Genomic DNA, 18444 nt, shown 5'->3' on the forward strand with positions numbered 1-18444 from the left:
GGGATGTTTGTTGCTAGGTTTACTGCGAGCTGCCAGGGAGATGGTGCTGACATGGTTTTATGCAGAGGCCTCAGCTGCAGCTCAGGGAGCAGGCGCCTGCTCACCCAAAACCGAGCAGAGGGCCCAGACCACCCGGAAAGCAGTCAGGGCGCGGGACGCCATGGGCACACGCGGAACTCGGCAGCGTGGAAACTAACGGGCCAGCAGCCACTGCACTCCTGGCGCACACTTCCCTTCTGTCTGGGACACACTCCTCACTGGCTGGTTTGCTGTCCCTGCTGGCCCGGCTCAGCCATCTCACCTTGCTCCCTCCACTCCGCCCACCCCAGCCGGGCCACAGAAGACCCAGCCCCCGTCTCTCAGAGGACTCAGAATATGGCCCGAGGTCAAGAGCAGACTTTGGCCTAAGGTCACCACCGACTGACTCCTTCACTGTTTCCTACCCTTTCCACCTCTGGTGCCGTAACTTACACGGAACTGCTTTATAAACCAGGAATTATCAGCAACTCGTCTTCATTTGGGTTCCCCACAAAGTATTTTTTATGACCTAAGGGTGTACACGATTGTGGCCATGGGTCACCCTTAACAGACTTTCCACAGGTTATTAGGCAAGCCACCTTTAGCTTAGCGACAACTGACCAAATCTATCTGCTGTCATTCAGAGTGTCCTCTGGGTCTCCTGGCCTCTTAAGTCCACGCAGATGCAAACAAAAGCCCCTCGTGAGACGGTATGAAATGCCGCCTAGCCCAGGTTCAGAAAGAGCAGAAGCAGCACGCACGCCAGCCCAGCACGCACGGCGGGGCTCTGGCCCCATCTCCGCGGCCCCCTCCTCACTCCCCCTGTTCCCTCTGCCGTCCTGAACGCACTGCAGGCTGTTCCTCTAGCCGAGGTCACAGGCCTTCTTCATGAAATGTCAACGGCCCCCTGTTGCCAGGAGGGTGGCAGGGCCTCAGGAAGTGGCGCACCTCTTAGGTGGAACATTCTTGTGATACTGACCTATTTCATTCTAATATGCAAATGAAGACCAATGACCGACCGCCTCAGTGTTGAGTATCTGAGAAGCGTCCACTAAATGAGCTGTGGAGGGTCAGTGGCCACTACCGCCCTGCTTAATACCCACTTGCTACTTGTCCATGCGCTTTGCAACCCGCTTACGTTCCGATGACAAGCAGCAGCAGCCACCAAAGTTTTAGAAGAAAGTATGCAAGAAAGACGTAAGACCGGCCCAATGTTACTGATGAACTTTTTCCGGAAACTCGGGGCACGATGCCCATGCGCTTTCGCGGCACTGTCCCTGGCCCAGCTCCTGAGGGGCCGGAATGGAGAGCAAAGACTGAGAACAGCGACCTGTGAGGACAAAGGCCAAACTCCTGCACCATCAGTCGGTCTCCCCCACAAGCCCTTCCCTATGCTCCTGCCCCACAGTGCCGTCAATGCCCCCTGTGGGGACGATGTGGCAGGCTCAGTGAGGGACCCTCACCTGGCTTCATGCCATCCCCTTTTCCCATCACCGTGTCTCCTCTCATCTTTCCTGGGAGCTGTCAAACCTGGAGAGTGGGCTGTGCCCCCAGCAGCCCAGCAGGGACATCCCCAGACCGCTGCGCACGAGAACAGGGGAGGAGATGGACCCTCTGCTTCCTCATCCACCAGGAAGCCAGGTGGGGTCACCCACCTGACCCCACCTGATGCCCTTGGCCGCCTTTCTACATGCAGGTTTCTGCCAAAGAAACTCGGCCACTGAGCTCCCAGGGGCACTGCGAGGTGGACCAGAGACCCCCAACCTCGGGAGACAGGTGGGCGACGTGCACACCAAGCAAAACTTCCCGCACCCCTATGGCCCATATGCAGGGTGGAGTATCAGGAGCCGGCAGCTTCGTTCCCAGTAAAACACAGGGATCAACGGGTGCATCGCTGCCACCTGCCTTTCAGGTAAACTCTCAGTGGGCACTTAGAGGGGCTTCTGGGTTGAATAAAACGCTGCTGCAAACACCGGCCCCAAACACCACATCTCCTCTTCACTGGGGACCCTGCGCGTGTCCCTCAACCCAGCACGAGTACCTGGTGCCCTTTACCCGTTCCTGCAGCCGAGGTGGGACAGCAGCACATACTGCTGAAGCCACTGCTTTGAAGCTGCACCTCCTGGTTGCAAATCCTGGCTCATTCGTTAGCTAAGCTCAGCAAGTGAGACTCCCTCTGGGCCTCAGCTTCCTCATCTGGAAAACAGCGACATTCACAGCCTCTGCCTTCCAGGGCCGTGAGCACCAGGGACTGTGCGCACAAAGGTCAGCACGCTGCCTGGCATTCAGGAAGCACCACGCTAGTGACGGCGATGAGTGGTGCCCAGGAAACGTGAAGTGAGCAGCTGCTTGGGGCTGGGGCGGTCATGGCAGGAGGGAACCAAAGGGACACAGACCCACACCAGAGGACCATGGGCACAGTCCTCCCTGAGCCAGCCGACCGTCACCTTTGCCATCTGTCCTGTCCTCAGTTACTATGTCCAGCAGGGAGTAGCTGAGGAAGTAACTGAGGAAGAGCCTCAAAGTCAGAGACAAAGTGTCGCATTCCTTTTCCAAGGGGAATCCGAATCATGTGGCCATGGACTAGTCACTTTACCTTCTTCACATCTTCTCTGTCCCTCAGTGTCCCCATCTGCACAACCAGGTGACTGCACAGCTCTGATGCTCGAGAATCTGTGGCTCAAACACAGAGCATCGCTTCGCTACTCTCGTCCTGCTGCACGGAAAGGGGGAAAAGCGAGTGACAAGTAACCTTGATAGGTGTTTCACGGCAAGTGATTACGACACGAATCAAAAAGGGTTCAATTCAGCTAGTCGGCCCCAGGCTAGCCACGCAAAGGGGACTGGCTGGCCCTCTGCCCTCCCCCGTCAGGTACCACTGGTCACTTCCGATCCCTTCCCTGTTTTCCTCATCCTGTTAACACCCATAACTCCTGAAGCAGATCTGCTTCAGGGTGGCAGCCCTTGTCATTCAGGTCCTGGCCACTCCTGGCCTCCTGTGGCCCCAGGTGTCCATCCACGCCCTTCTGCAGGTCTGGCCAGGTCTCGCCAGCCTCTGCTCCCTCACCTGCACATGTACGCACTCAGCCATGCTCCAGGACAGCAGGTCCAGAGCCAAGAGCATGCAGCCGACCCACACACCTGACTGCTTCCTGCGAGCCCAGGAAGCCATCGAGAGGGCAAGGAGAAGGCAGAGCATCCTCTGCCAGGGACTGAAACATGGTCTGCAACTGTCTCAAGGGAGCCCCTCCCCACCACACCACACCCTCTCCTCCAGACGCAAAGCCCCGTATCAACACGAAACGGAAAACTGCTGCCAACTGCACACACTCGGCAGGGTCAGCCTGAAGCCAGGTGCGCTGTTGTCACATTACCATAGCTTTCTGAAGACGGGCCTATGTTTAGGATAACATTCATGTCACTTGTCCTTGTTTTAACTCCGAATTTGCCAGTCTAGTCCCCTTCTCTCAACAACAAGGTTAGGTGGCTTAAGATGGTGGCAACACTCAAGTTCATAATCTTCCTCAGACACAGAGCCCTCCGTGAACAGGACGGGCAAAGAGAGAGAACAGATGAATGTCTACTACCTTTCTTCGATTCTCTCTCCTTACGAAGCCAGGCATATTTCTGGTAGTTGTAAAGCTGTGGAAAGACTTTATTATATATTTATTGCAGAATTAGAAAATTTCAAAAACTAGTTGTTTAGAACCACAAATAATTGAAACATAATAAAAGAAACATAATAACAGCCCCATAAAAAAGCATTCCAGCATCTGTTAGAATTTTTCCTCGAATTCTGAAATACAGCTCTGCAAGGTTTCCAATAACAGCCATGGAATTCTATGATTTCAGCTGAATACTCAGACATATAATTTTCTTTACGACACGATCACGACTCATTTTTTCTTCAATAGCTCAGTCATTTCAGGAACTACCTGCGAATTGAAAAAAAAACTAATTAACCACTTGAGCCATCACTGCAAAAGGGCCACCGCTCCTTAAGTCCCCAGAGGCCAAAAGAAATAAACCCCTCTGAGGCACACGTGACCCTCTGCCACTCAGGAACGGCCTGTCCTCCTAGAGTCTCTCCTCCCATTGTGGGCAGACCACCCTGGACACACGGCTGGCAGGGCCGAGTGCCCACTCATGACCTAAGAGACTTTCTGACACAACTGCAAACCTCAAGAAGGCTCCAGAGAAAACAGGAAGTCCCATGTTTCCCGCTGGCGCCGACAGCGTCGTTGAGTGCCCTGGCCTGCCTCCCCTTCGAAGGCCACACCAAGTCTCTTGCTAAGTCACGGCTCCCTCGTTCTTGTTTTCTCCTCGTCTGTTCGCTCACCCGCCATTCATTCTGCAAAGACCGTCACTGCTTCCGCGGCGCGTCTCACTATCTTCTGGCACACGAAAACGAGTGGCAGCTGAACGCTCCAGATCACCACCCTGTTAACACCCAGGCCCGCTGCGAATGCAGCAGCTGGCCAGCGGACGGTAAGGAAGCACAGTGAGGGGACAGTGACCAAGCTGGCGCCCATGTTAAAGAGGATTAATTATGAACCGTTAGTCTTGGCGGTTCAGTGGCTGCAACTTGAGCTTTCAGTGTGGAGCCACCCTGTGACACCTGGGTATGGGGACTGCAGGGCGACGTCACACAGCCCACCTGAGCACCAGCCGAGCCCTTTGTATAAAATATCAGCTACCCAGGCTTCCAAGGGGTTGGCGACCACCCTGGCACACAGAGCTGAACCCGCCACGGATGAATACAGCCTCTCAATTATTTAAGAGCGTTACATTTCCATTAGGTGGAAATAATGTGTTCGTACAAAATTTATTAAGGAAATTGTCGACATGTTGTTTCTTCCGAGTGTCACTTTGTCTGCAGCCTACTAAAAGGCCCATGTTTACTGTGGAGCCAGCAGGCATTAGCTTGGAGCAGCATTAAGTGCTGGCACCTTCTCCCGGCCTTCCTCGGTGGACAGGCCATGAGCTTATGCCAGTCACAGAGACAACATGCTAAACGAGACTCAAGGGGACCTACGTGTTTTACGAGGAACAGGCTAGAGCCCAACTTCTTTTATATGAAACATTTGGTTTAGAACATGTAGTTGAAAAATTCTTACGGAATGTCCCTCTGCCACACTCCTCCCAGAAAGGGTTCAGGGGGCTTTCTCTGTCCATCACCTGCGTTCTTTTCTATTAGCTCAGCCTCAGACTTGCAGGCATACCAGACACCTCCGTAAAGGAAAGAGGATGCGAACGCGGGTTCGCTGAGCGACGGCTGCGCACACTGGGAAAGCTGGATTCTTAATCTTTATTCTATTTTAGACAGTACAGAGCAGCTCCTTGCTCAGTAAGACCAAATGAGAATGCATTTACCTTTAAAATAAGAGAATCTACTGATGTAAATCATAACACAACTACATCTCACAGACTTAACGCTTTGTCAGGGTCAGCAGTGTGGGAGAGAGAAGTCCAGGCCTGACTCCCCCCACAAGGAGTCGGCCCCCTCATTGGGGAGACAGACAAAGGCTCGCAAACCCCCAGTCAGAAATGGACACACCTTACATTGTAATGTAAAAGCATGAAAAGAATAGCATGAAGCACTCCAATTCAGGAGTCCTGAGGAAGGAGAGATTAGTGTGGACTGGGAAAAATCAGAACATGGCCATGGAGAAGAAAAGGACTCTGGGCAAAAGAAGAAAGGAGGGAGGGGGAGGAGGAGGAGGAAGGAGGAGGAGGAGGTGGAGGAGGAGGAGGGAGGAGGAAGGAGGAGGAGGAGGAAGGCAGGGAAAGCCTCCCTATTTTTAAATTTTATGAGGTTCTTCTGGCAGAGTTTTGTAGCAGTTAAGATGAAAATCCAGAAGCGGAAGGAGGAGGGGGAGGAAGGAGGAGGAGGAGGAGGAGGAGGAGGAGGAAGGCAGGGAAGGAAGAAAGAAAAAGGGGCAAGCAGAGATAAACACACAGGTCCCAGACAGTACATGGATTAGAACGACTCTAGTGAACAGCTATGCTGAGGAGAGGTGAGGAGGGTTTAAAAAGACAGGGGGCATGCCACGTCCGATCAGTGGGAACAGATGTCTCTCCAACGGAGATGGCGCTGGGACAACCAGGTGTCCACATGCGAAAGGATGAAGCTGGACCCTAATCTCGAACCACACACAAAAATTAATTCAAAATAGGTCAAAGACCTAAATGTAAGAGCTAAAACTCTATGATATGACTCTTAGAAGAAACCATAGGGGTAAAACTGTAAGACTTTGGGTTTGGCAATGGATCCTTAGTCTATGACACCAAAAACATTAACAAAAGAAAAAATGTATAAACCGGGCTTCAACAAAATTAAAAAATTTTTGCATTAAAGGACATTAATAAGCGAAGAGGTAACCTACAAAATGGAAGAAAATATCTGAAAGTCATCTGGTAATGCTTTAATATCCAGAATGTACGAACTCCTACAATTCAACGACAAAAAGATAACTCAATGAAAAAGACAGGCAAAAGATGTAGATAAACGTTTCTCCATACTAATGGCCAATAAGTGCATGAAAAGACACTCAATATCATTAGCCATTAGGCAAATGCAAATCAACCGCAAGGAGATACCGCTTCACACCCACTCGGATGGCCGAAAATAACAAGTGCTGGCGAAGAAATGGAGAAATGGGAACACTTATGCACTGCTGGTGGGAATGTCACGTGGAGCCGCTGGAGAAAGCAGCTTGGAGGTTCTTCGAAAAGCTAAACTTAGAAGCAGCACATGATGCAGCATTTCCACTCCAGGTACAGACCCAGAGACACCGAAAGCACGGACGTGAGCAGGTACTTGTAGGCGGATGGATATTCACTGCACTGGACTAGGGGCAGTTTCACATAAATGACATCGAAAACACAAGTTACAAGGAAAAAAAAAAAAAGGATAAATTGGACTTAATCGAAACTTTAAAGCTTTTGTGCATCAAAGGACATCGTCAAGAAAAGTGACAAGTATCTTCTCCTGTTCTCCACACAAGATACAGGAGAAGATACTTGCAAGTGATATAGCTGATAAGGGGCTGGTATGCGGAATATGTGAAGAACTCTTACAACTAAACAACAAAAAGACAAATAGCACAATTTTTAAATAGGCCAAGGACCTGAACAGATACTTCTCCAAAGAAAATATACAAACGGCCAATAAGCACAAAAAGAAATGCTCAGCGTCATTAGCCATCAGGGAAATGCAAGCCAAAACCACAATGAGATGGCATGCCCGCTAGCATGGCTATGCCGATAACAAGTGTCACCACGTGTACGGAGAAACGGGCCCTCATACACTCTTGATGGGAATTTCGAATAGGGCAGTCTCTTTGGAAAATAGTCTGGCAGTTCTTCAAAAGGTGACACATAGAGTTATCAAGTGACCCAGCAATTCCATACCTAGGCATATACCCAAACAAGGTGAAAACACGTCTGCACACAAACTTAAACGTGTACGTTCACTGCGGCATCATTTACAACAAACAAGAAGTGGAAACGAGCAGAACCTCCACCAACCGGTGAATGGATAAACGAAATGTGCCACATCCAAGCATGGATATTATTCAGCAATAAAAAGGAACAGTGTGCTGATGTACGCTCCAACGTGGGTTCGTGAACCCTCAAAACCGTGCTAAGAAGCTGGCCACGAAAGGTCACCCAGGACATGATTCTATTTACATGAAATGTCCAGGACTGGCAAATCTACAGACACAAAGCAGATCAGTCACTGCCAGGGGCTGTGCAGAGTGTGGAACAGTGAGTGACTGCTGACGGTTTGAGCTGCTCTGTGTGACGAAAATGTTCCAGAATGAGATAGTGGCGATGGTGACAGAACTCGGCAAATACCCTAAAAAACCACTGATTGTACATGTTTTAGAAAAACGACAACTGGTCAGGTGGTACCCTGTGTCCTCTCACTCTACCTCCAATTATAACACAGTTGACCCTTGGACAAGGTGGGGGGTCTGGGGCGAAAATCCTGGCACGATTTTTGACTCCGCCAAAACTTAACTACTAATAGCCTCCTGATGACCAAAAGCCTTATCGATAAGAAACAGCTGAAGAACATATATTTCGTATGTTATATGTGTTACATGCTATATTCTTACAATAAAGTAAGCCAGAGAAAAGAAACTGTCATTAAGCCAATCATAAAGAAGAGAAAATACATTTACAGTATTTACTGAAGAAAATCCACATTATATATAAGTGGACCCACACAGTTCAAACTTGTGCTCTTCAAGGGTCAACTGTACTTATTGTTTGTTGAGCGCCTCCTATGGACCTGTATGGGAGCAAATACACACAGACAGCAGGCTAACAGTTCACACCAACTGTACCAGGTGCAGTTTAATCTCATTTAGTCTTCATTATGACCTTGTACAGTAGGTAGTATATTTATATAATTTATGAGGACGTTTACATTTAGAGGGATCAAATAACTTGGCCAGGCCAAGATAATTTAACTAGTATGTGGCCAAGACAGAATATGAAATAAAGCTCTTAATTACTGTACCATATTATTTCCATCATTAATATAATTCCTCCTAAAAGTAAACATAATGTCTTAGTCCAGTCTCTCCATAGTTAAATGGGGGATTCTTACAATGCCAAAAGTAGCTTGAGAATCTCGGCCTGAAAATCAGCTGTCTGGACGCCTTCTGAGGTCCATTTCCACTTTACTGCCCCAGGACTGTCACGAGAGCTCTCTGAGCACACCGCCGCTCCCCCTCCCACTTCTCCCCACTTCTGACTCCCTCTTCCTGTCTCCCCACCTCTGTGTCAGACCGGGGGCAGCCCTTAATGCAAGACGCAGAGCGTAGGTGACCTCTTTCTACCAAGATGTCCACGGTACGAACATCACAAATTCCCAGCTGTCTGACACTGCATCCTTTTATCAAGTAAGCCCTGCATGTTGGTTGCAATACACAGTACAGAAGCAGACAGGAAAAATACCTTAAAAGAAACAAAATTACTTATAAACTTATTAAAATATTCTCGAGGCAAAATAAAAGGCAACTACAGTAGATGTCTTCTTGCAAACATGTCAACATGATATATGGTTAGGGTTTAGGAAGTGTTTGATTTCATTGTTAAATTAAAAGGCCTTGAGCTCTTTATTGTATCTCACCGGAACTAAATACTTGCTACTTGAACAAAGTCATCCTCGAACAGAAATGCGAAAAGTTTCTCTTTCTATAGTAACTTTTCCTCCTCCGGGGATATCTCAGTCGTCAAATAACTGCCACTATTGTTTGTTCTTACACAGCTGGGCCACGTGACAGGATTCCGGGGTCACTGAACCCCTGCCCTGCATTCTTCCCTAAGCACGATGCAAGCTCAGGGGAAGGGGGCTTCTCCAGAGCGGGACGGCCATGCCGACCCCGGCAACAGCCCTTTAGGCTCTGCCTGCCTGCGCAACACTGGCAGCTCACGGAGCATGGACCTCTCCAGAGCCAGCTGTGCTCTCCACGTGCACGCACGAGCACATCGGCTGGCACATGGGGCTGGAAGGCGACGGCCGAAGCCAGACCTCCTGAAAAGCTACGCGTCATGGGCAAGTCTCTAAAGGATGGGATTTACTGTGAATTTCTTTAAGGTGTCCCCGAATATGATTCTAGATTATAATTATCTGAGTCACTCCTCACTGTACACTAACTTCAGCGCATCAGATGCCAAGAGCCACGTGGATATTTTAAAGACACTATAGATCCCTTCAAGGAAAACTTATAATGCTCCATATAAACATCACGCATTAGGACTTCACTCTAAGTAATTCGAAATTGTGTGTACATATCTTAATATCAACACACAAAGGATACACAAACACACAGTCTCCCTATAAAAGCTTCCTCCCTGACCAGCTCTAAGGGGTTCTTGGATGACAATTTGGATAACAGCCATCACTATCAAGGCCAGCTTACCTTGAATAAATCTGCGACTATCCCATAATCTGCCACTTGAAAAATTGGAGCTTCTGGGTCTTTGTTAATCGCCACAATTGTCTGTAAAATAAAAACAAAGAGTTTGGCCTTTATCAAGAAAACATACCACATAAATTGATTTTTCTATTTTAACTTCCCTAATGACAAACTTGTAGTCTTAATGTCTACCAAATAAGATTAACTTGATTCATTTGTGCCGATACTGTAAATCTAGAACTTGCTGTGTTAGAACAAAGTTATCTCCCACCCCCACCATGAGCCCATCACAGCATTAAAACAGGTTTTAAATCATTGCTTTTTGAAGGTACGTTTTGATTTATAAACCGGTGTTTAATTTCTGATGAGGAACAACCCAGAGGAGAGGACTGCGGGAAGTGCCAGGAATCTGCCCCTCACCTGCACGGCAACTGCACGGGCAGGACCTGGACCTGCGTGCCCTAACTGTTTGGGGACTTGGAGGCTACTGCGAGCTTGCGACTGCCAGGGAGGCTTGCGGGGTAAGCCTCGGCTCCTGGCACAGGGCAGCTGCCCTCCCAGCAATGGTGCACCTGTTCCTGAGGCAGCTGGTACACAACCTGCAGGAGCCACAGTGGCCAAAAAGGACCCCATCCTCCAACACTGGGGACCTGTGCTTTGATCGATGACTGCTGCTTCTGACCACAGAGGTGTAGACAGAGGAGGGGCTCCTACTGCTACTGCACCGCCCTCCACTAACGCGAGCTCCTCCCCTCCGACTCAAGTTATTTGCAAGGGATTTAAAGGGTCATTTTACTTTTGCTGGCCCCCTTCACTTTCCTCTTTTTCCCCTTTTGGCAGCCAGACTAGGAAATTCAAAAGCAACTGCACATAAGGGGAAATTACTGTGACCACATGTGCCCAGGGAAAGGCGCAGGCTCAGAAAAGCCCAGAGAAGACGAACTTACACTCATACCTCAGGTTAATCCTTGGCACAGAGACAGCCTTTGGCCATCAAATAAATAAGAATAAACAAAAATATAACCAAAAACCCCTGGAAAAGGAGAAGAATTTGATTTCCAGTGATACATTATTAGATTCAAATGTCCGGTTTTCAACAACAAAAAATCACAAAGCATACAAAGAAACAGGAAAAAAATACAGTCCATTCAAAAAACAAAAACAAAAAACAGAAACTGTCCCTAAAAAAAAAGACTGATGGCAGATCTAATTAGACAAAGACTTTAAAACAACCATCTCAAAGAACTAAAGGAAAATGTGGAGAAAGTCAAGAAAATGATGTATGAACAAAACAAATAAGAAAGAGAAAGAAAACCTAAAAAGAACCCATAAAGAAATTCTAGAGCTGAAAAATACAATAATTGAAATGAAAAATTCACTAGAGGGATTCAAAGGCAGATTTGAGCAGGTAGAAGAATGAATCAGCAAACTTTAAGGCAGCACCATTGAAATCAACTCTGAAGCACAGAAAGAAAAACATTAAAGAAAAGTGAACACATATTAAGAGACCTGTGGGCAATCATTAAACAGACTAAAAGACATGTTTGGGAGTCCTAGGGCGAAAAAAAAGGAGAAAGAGAGAATATGTGATGAAATAATGGCTAAAAACTTCACAAATTTAATGAAAGATGTGAATATAAACATCCAAGAAGCTCAACAAATGCCCAAAAAGATGAACTCAGAGACTCACAGTGAGACACATTATAATTGAACTTTTGAAAGCCAAAGATAGAGAATCTTGAAAAACAGAAGTGACTCATCACATACAAGGAATCCTCAATAAGATCACCAGCAGCTTCTCATCAGAAATGGGGGGCCAGAAGGCAGTGAGCTCATATATTCAGAGTGCTAAAAGAAAAAAAAAACTGTTGACCAAGAATCCTGTAACTATCAAAACTGTCCTTCCAATGAGTTTTGCAGAAATGTAAAAACCCATCACCCCTCCTAAAATTCATAAGAAATCTCAAGAAACCCAGAATAGCTAACACAACTTAGATGTCATTACTACCCAAAGCAATCTACAGATTCCTTGCAACCCTGTTAGAATCTCAAGGGACCTCAAACAGTTAAAACGACCTTTAAAAAGAGCAAAGCTGGAGGACGTGCACTTCCTGGTTTTAAAACTTCCTCCAGAGCTCATCAAAACACTGTGGTACTGGCACGAAGGCAGACACGTAAAGCACCGGAACGGAACAGAGAGCCCGGAAATAAACCCTCGCATATATGGTCAAGTGATTTTTGACAACTGTGCCAAGACCTAAATGTTAAGACTGAAAACTATTAAACTCTTAGAAAAAAACGGCAAATCTTCACAATATTGGATTTGGCAGTGATTTCTTAGATATGACACCAGAGGCACAGGCAATAAAAGAAAAAGACAAATTGGACCCCATGAAAAAATGTTTAATTTGTGCATCAGAAGACACTATCGATAGAGTAAAGCAGCAATCCAGAGAATGGGAGAAAATATTTGCAAATCACATATCTGATAAGGGATTATGACATCCAGAAACTGGAAAACTCCTGAAACTCAACAGCAACAAAGAAATCAACCTGATTAAAAGAATGGCAAAATACCTGAATACACATTTCTCCAAAGAAGACACACTAATGGCCAATAAGCACATGAAAAGATGCTCAACATCACTGAGGATTAGGGAAATGCAAGTCAAAACTACAATGAGATAACACCTCACACCCATTAGGAGGGTTATTATCAAAAAAAAACAAACAAGATCAGAAAACAAGTGCTGGTGGGGACGTGGAGAAACTGGAACCCTCGTGCACTGTTGGTGAGAATATCAAATGGTCCAGCTGCCAAGGAAACCGTGGCAGTTCCTAAAAAAAATTAAAAACAGAATAACCACATGACCCAACAATTCCACTTCTGGGTATATGGCACGAAGAATTGAAAGCTGGGTCTCGAAGAGATATTCGTACACCCATGTTCATAGCAGTGTCATTCACAGTAGCCAAAAGGGGAAGCAACCCAAGAGGCCATCAGCGGATGAGCGGATAAACAAACGCGGTCTACCCATACGATGGAACGTTACTAGGCCTCGAAAAGAAAGGAAATTCTGACACATGCTACGACGTGGATGAACCCTGAGGACACTATGCCACGTGAAATAAGCCAGTCACCAAAAGACGAAAACTTACACGAGGTCCCTAGAGGAGTCAAACCATAAAGACCACGTAGAACGGTGCTTGCCGGGGGGAAGGGGAGTGGGAGTTGGTGTTTAATGGGTACGGAGTTACAGTTTTATAAGGTGAATTCTGGAGGTAAATGGTGGTGATGGTTGTAAAACATTATGAATGTACTTAATACCATTGTGTATGGTATACGACGTGTATACAATTTTTAATTACATGGCTAAAAATGGTTAAGATAGTAAGTTTTAGGTGTATTTTACTAGAAAAAAAATTTTAAGTGGAATATATTAAAAAGTTGACTATTACTGTATATAAATTATACCTCAATAACCTCACTTAAAACAAGCAAAATATAACTGGCAAGTTCTGCAGGTGATTCAAAAATTTTTACCTGTACTGAATAAAGCCCATGGATGGAAAATTGAGTAACTTATTTTATATATTTAGTGTGCTTTGTTCAATAAGATAGAAGTCTACTTTATCGGTCACAAGATATTTATTATTACAGTCACTCCTCAGCTTATTTCCCTTATAAAAGGATTAATGTTTTCTATTAACAACACATAAATTTAAACTTGTGATTACAAATGTTAAATTTCAATTGAAAAAAAGCTGTATCAAATCCATGCCCTAATTCATAGCTTTTGCAGCTCAAACAATTTATCCTCCATATAAAGCATTCCGTTTAGTATTTTAAAATTATTATCTTGGGTCTACTGTGACAATGTAAAAGTTAACTATCTAATCAGCCTGTTTGTAAAGGAGGACTTTAAGGTAAAAAAGTTCATTCCTATGTATGCAGCAAATACATGTAATAAAACAAATTAATCACTACATCTCCTATAAAAAGTACCAAAAGTTCCTCTTATGTCCTATAAATTTTTTAAATGTTATAATGACAGATCGGTGACAGATTAAGGAGAAATACTAAAAAAGGTGCTGTGTTTACCATTTACGCTTTTATTAACAACACATTTATCTATTACAAATAATTTGGTATTTCCTATAGATGGCTTCTAGAATCACTGTAATTAAAGTAAAATTAGAGTCTTGACTCTAATGTAGTATTATTTTATAGACAGATTATTATAATGCAAGTCTCTAAAAGCAAAATTAAGTATCAAACTGCCTATTACTTTATTTCATGAAAACGGCTGGAACACGTTTTAAAAGTATTTTGATATAGTCTTATATCTTTTGATACAGGCCCCATGACATATGTGTCATTCCACCAGAGGGCCCTGAGGAGGCCCCTGGACGATGGGCATAACTTCCTGGAGGACCCGGGGTGGCGCAAAGCAGAGCCCGGGGGACCACCCAGCCAGAGAAACGTGCCGTGTGCACTGGAAGGTGTGCGCTCAGAGAGAGTCAACAATGGTTTCCACCTGAGCCTCACACGCAAAGTCACGAGGACAAACGTTCTGAATCCCAGGCTGGATTCGCATGGAGGTGCTTCTTTCCTGGGCGTATGTAGCCTGTTTCACTGCTGCTGGCAGAGATTTATTTAATTAATGATGGGTAACAATTTTCCTGGAGGCCACCAAGTTAAACATCCGACAGTTAATCATGTGAAAGCTTTTTCATCCCACTATATAAAAGTTATTTTTAAAGAAACAGCATGTGACTGTGGGCAAGGAACTACTGAAGTATTTACAAAAAAGGACCTGGGCTGGTTACAGTTTTTCAGATTACTAAAGAATATTCCTGAACTATCGACTGTAAACATGATAAATCCTGCTTGCACTCGAACTCTCTTCATATCCTTCTAAATCCATGCTCTTCTTGATGACAGAGCTGTTAGGGCACAGACGGTATTCGACCCTATCAGTATGTAAATAGTCCAAAAAGTACTTTAATTACACTGACTTGCTTACTATAACAACTGCACCTCATAGTCTTTCGACTTTAATTAAAAGGGCAGCTAGTAGGCCATGCAACCATCAGATTTAAACCAATCACTCTAAAATCCCGTTTTAAAGCTTAACAAAAATTATAACCAGAGACTGCCGTGTCTCCCGCACAAGACAGGGATGATGACAGGGGCTGTGTGTCTTTTTCTTTTAAGCAACCCCCGGAGGTAGTACAAGCACGGGCTGAACAGACGTTTGCTGACTGCGTGGACAGTCTCGGCTCAAGCTTATTCTTGTGAACTGCTGCCGAGCACTGGTCCCCTTGCTTCGGCTGCTCCTTTTTCGCTTTGGCGTCTACTCTCCAGCCCACCTGCCCCTCCACCAGGCCCTGCCGGCACGGAACGAGAACGTTCACCAGCGTCTTCTCGGGATCCTTAGAGATGCAGACTTCTACAAATGTATCAACTGGCCTGGCTAAAAATATTTTTTAAGGCTGCTGCTGTTGGAGTGGGATTTTTTTTTTTTTCCTTCTAATGCAGAAATAACATTTTCCCCATTGGCACTGCTGTTTTCAGTAAAGAAACCTGCCGTCCAACTGTGAAATCTGACTGGTTTGAGGCCAATTCATTTAGAGGTTACAAGGAGGTAGGTGCATGCATTTTTTTCAAGTTAGAAGTTAAACCTGTTAAAAGTTTTATTACCTTTTACATCAACTTTCCATCAAAATGGATAAAAAGCAGGGACATCAAAAGCATCTCCGACTTTATGAAAGACTAAGTTCTTCATTCTAACTGTGTACACTGTCATGCGTGAATTAACGTGTCAGATTCTGAAATCTATTTTCACAGAGTCATTGCACAGGACTCCAACAGACAGTCCGAGCAGCAGCTTAAAATTAAGTGTTTCCTCTGTATACTGTTATTTTTGAAAATTACTGAGGTGTGAAGAATGAAGATGCTCCAACCCAAACCGTGTCAGTCACACTTCAGTAATGAGCCAAAAAGAGGGCCTTTCTGACGCATGAGGGTAGGACTGCTGGGGGGACCAGGGTGAAGCGGACAGAGGACCAGGGGTCGGAGCCTCACCAAGTTGTCTTCACACCACGTGTGCTAGTCACAGACTGTCAGAGCGACCTCAGAGATCACCATCCACCCCTACTTTTGGCAGACGAGGGACTGAGGCAAACAAGACAGGCCCTGCAGCGTGCTGGAGGGAGGGCGGGGCCACAGGACTGCCTCAGCTAGAAGGCTGCGCCTTCAGGCAGCGAATGTGACGGGTTTCTTTCAGTTCTCAGATCTGTGAGAAAGTGAATGGCTCAACTATACACACTACTTCTGTGGAAACATACAGTGAAACCCAAATTTTAAACACGAAAGTTTCTCCTCTTGGCATCATTATTATTGTCTAGTTACCTTGCTGTCTTTCATCCCGGCTAAATGTTGGATGGCTCCAGATATTCCTACAGCAATATAAAGTTCCTGAAAGTAAAAGAGACCATATCATTAATATGGATTTATATTATATTACATTATAAATACCTTGCAAAGTATTTGCTATTAGCAATTCATGTCTCAGACAAAAATACTTGAAATAAAATAGATGCAAGAAGTATTATTTCAATCGTGCCCTCCTCCTTCCCTGACCCCTAAGCCGTGGCCGGCTTCCTCTCCAAATGCCCACAGTCACGGAGGTGTACCAGGCCTGTGGGTGGTGAGCCTTCGAGCGCTCACTACTGTCAACGACTCCACCAAGCACATCACAGCGACTGTCCCACTTAACCTCACAACTCCATGTCAGGTGGCACTTTTTGTCTGTGCTCCTTGTTCAGCTATCACACTTCAACTCATCGCTGTATATATCCATGTGCAACATACACACATTGTATATGAACAAAGACTCACTCATATTAAAATATATTTTGACTTAGCTGTCTACCTTCTCATAAAAGCATATTTGTCTAAATGGTCATCAAGATATATTTAACTTCCTATTTAGAAGATTTGCAGGTAACTTTGATTGATATTTTTAGCATTATTTCCGTTCATTCTGAGTAGCATTTCTTTCATGAAAAGACATTCGTTAAATTGTTAATCAAAATATACTTACTAAATCTCACATTCAGGAAAACCAGGCTAACAAGTTCTAATGTAAAGATTTTTAACGCAAGTTATTTAGACAGAGAGAAACTGTCTCACTGACCACTCCCTAAGTCATCCTTGAGGCAGGCATTGGGAAGGATCAATAGTCTGTAATGAGCCCTCTGACATGCATGTCTACATTAAAATTCAAGAAGCCTAAAAGCCTCTCTGTCTGCATCATAAAATGCTAATAAAAACCTGAAGTTGATTCACTTTGGCAGAAAACATCTACATAACTATAACTATCCCACTGACTTCACCCATAAACGTCACTGAGGAAATAACAGATTCTGGGCCAACACAAACCAAGGCAGGTGGTTCCAGGGCCTTTCCTGCCTTTCTGACCAGCATGAACCGTCCAAACGGTCCGCATGACCAACAGGACCTGATCTACTATCTTGCAAACCTGGTTCTCTGAAGACAAAAGCACCGAGAAACAGCTGGGCACAGGCCTGGTCTCTGGCTGCTTTCTGAGATCTGACTGCTCGCCTGTGTGTCATAGCTGCTTTCTTCCCTTTTAAAGAACGCATATGGGCATTAGACTAATACTGCAGGGTGTGTCCTCACGGTTCAGAAAGCACTTCTGCATTTCAATAGTAATACTGTGACCCACACTGCACAGATGCCAATTTATGCAGCATTCCAGACCCCGCATCACTGCAGAACAAGGCGATCTCCACCCTGAGGCAGTCTCCTTCCAAATCAGATAGTGCATGTGTAAGATAATTCGGAGAGAAGACGAGAGTCACGTTGATGGAAAGAACAGCAATAAGGGTTCGAAAGGCGGGGGGACTGGAGAAGAGGGTGCGCACTGCAGGAAAGAGGGCAGTGCTGGAGGTCGGGCCTGGCAGCCTCGGCGAAGGGCAGAGCCCGGGAGTGCACGGGCCAGGCCAGCCTGTGGCTGCTGGCAGCGCAGGTGCCCTGCAATTCCAAACGGGGGCCGCTGGGAAAAAGCGACGCCACTGCCCGGTCAGCGGACCAGGGGTTGTTTTGAACCGAAGGGGCAGCACTTCACATAAAGGAGGACTGGCAGAAAAGAGCACAATCCCGCCTCCTTTGCCAAAATCGGAGAAAGGCTGTAGCTACAGACTCGCCCACGGCACGAGGGGCAGAGGCCTCGCTGCCGCCCTGCACGGCCGCAGGGTCTGCTGTGGCTGAGCAGGCCGGCTCGAGGAGCGCACGCCTGCGGCCGAGACCCCGCTCTGGACTCTCGCTGCCTCGGCTGGACTCCCAGCGCAGCCACCTGGCAGACACGGGCCTGTGGCCAGTTCTCTGACCTCTCTCTGCCTCTGCCTGCCTGTCTGCAAAACCGGGGTGTGAGGAGCCCCAGCCCCACAGCTTCCTGTGAGC

General features: G+C 46.2%; 1 protein-coding gene across 1 annotated transcript in view; it reads right to left on the bottom strand.

Moving 5' to 3' along the window:
- Positions 1-3642: 3642 nt before the first annotated feature.
- Positions 3643-18444, bottom strand: part of ETFA (electron transfer flavoprotein subunit alpha) — a 58033-nt gene continuing 43231 nt past the window's right edge. The window contains exons 10-12 of the mRNA XM_006905338.3: positions 16369-16434; positions 9957-10037; positions 3643-3953 (exon numbers count right to left, since the gene is read on the bottom strand). Coding sequence (XP_006905400.1) covers positions 3915-3953; positions 9957-10037; positions 16369-16434 — 186 coding nt within the window. The 3' untranslated portion in view covers positions 3643-3914. The remainder of the gene's footprint in view (positions 3954-9956; positions 10038-16368; positions 16435-18444) is intronic.

The sequence above is a fragment of the Pteropus alecto genome, unplaced genomic scaffold, assembly GCF_000325575.1.
Source record: "Pteropus alecto unplaced genomic scaffold, ASM32557v1 scaffold60, whole genome shotgun sequence".
NCBI lineage: Eukaryota > Metazoa > Chordata > Mammalia > Chiroptera > Pteropodidae > Pteropus > Pteropus alecto.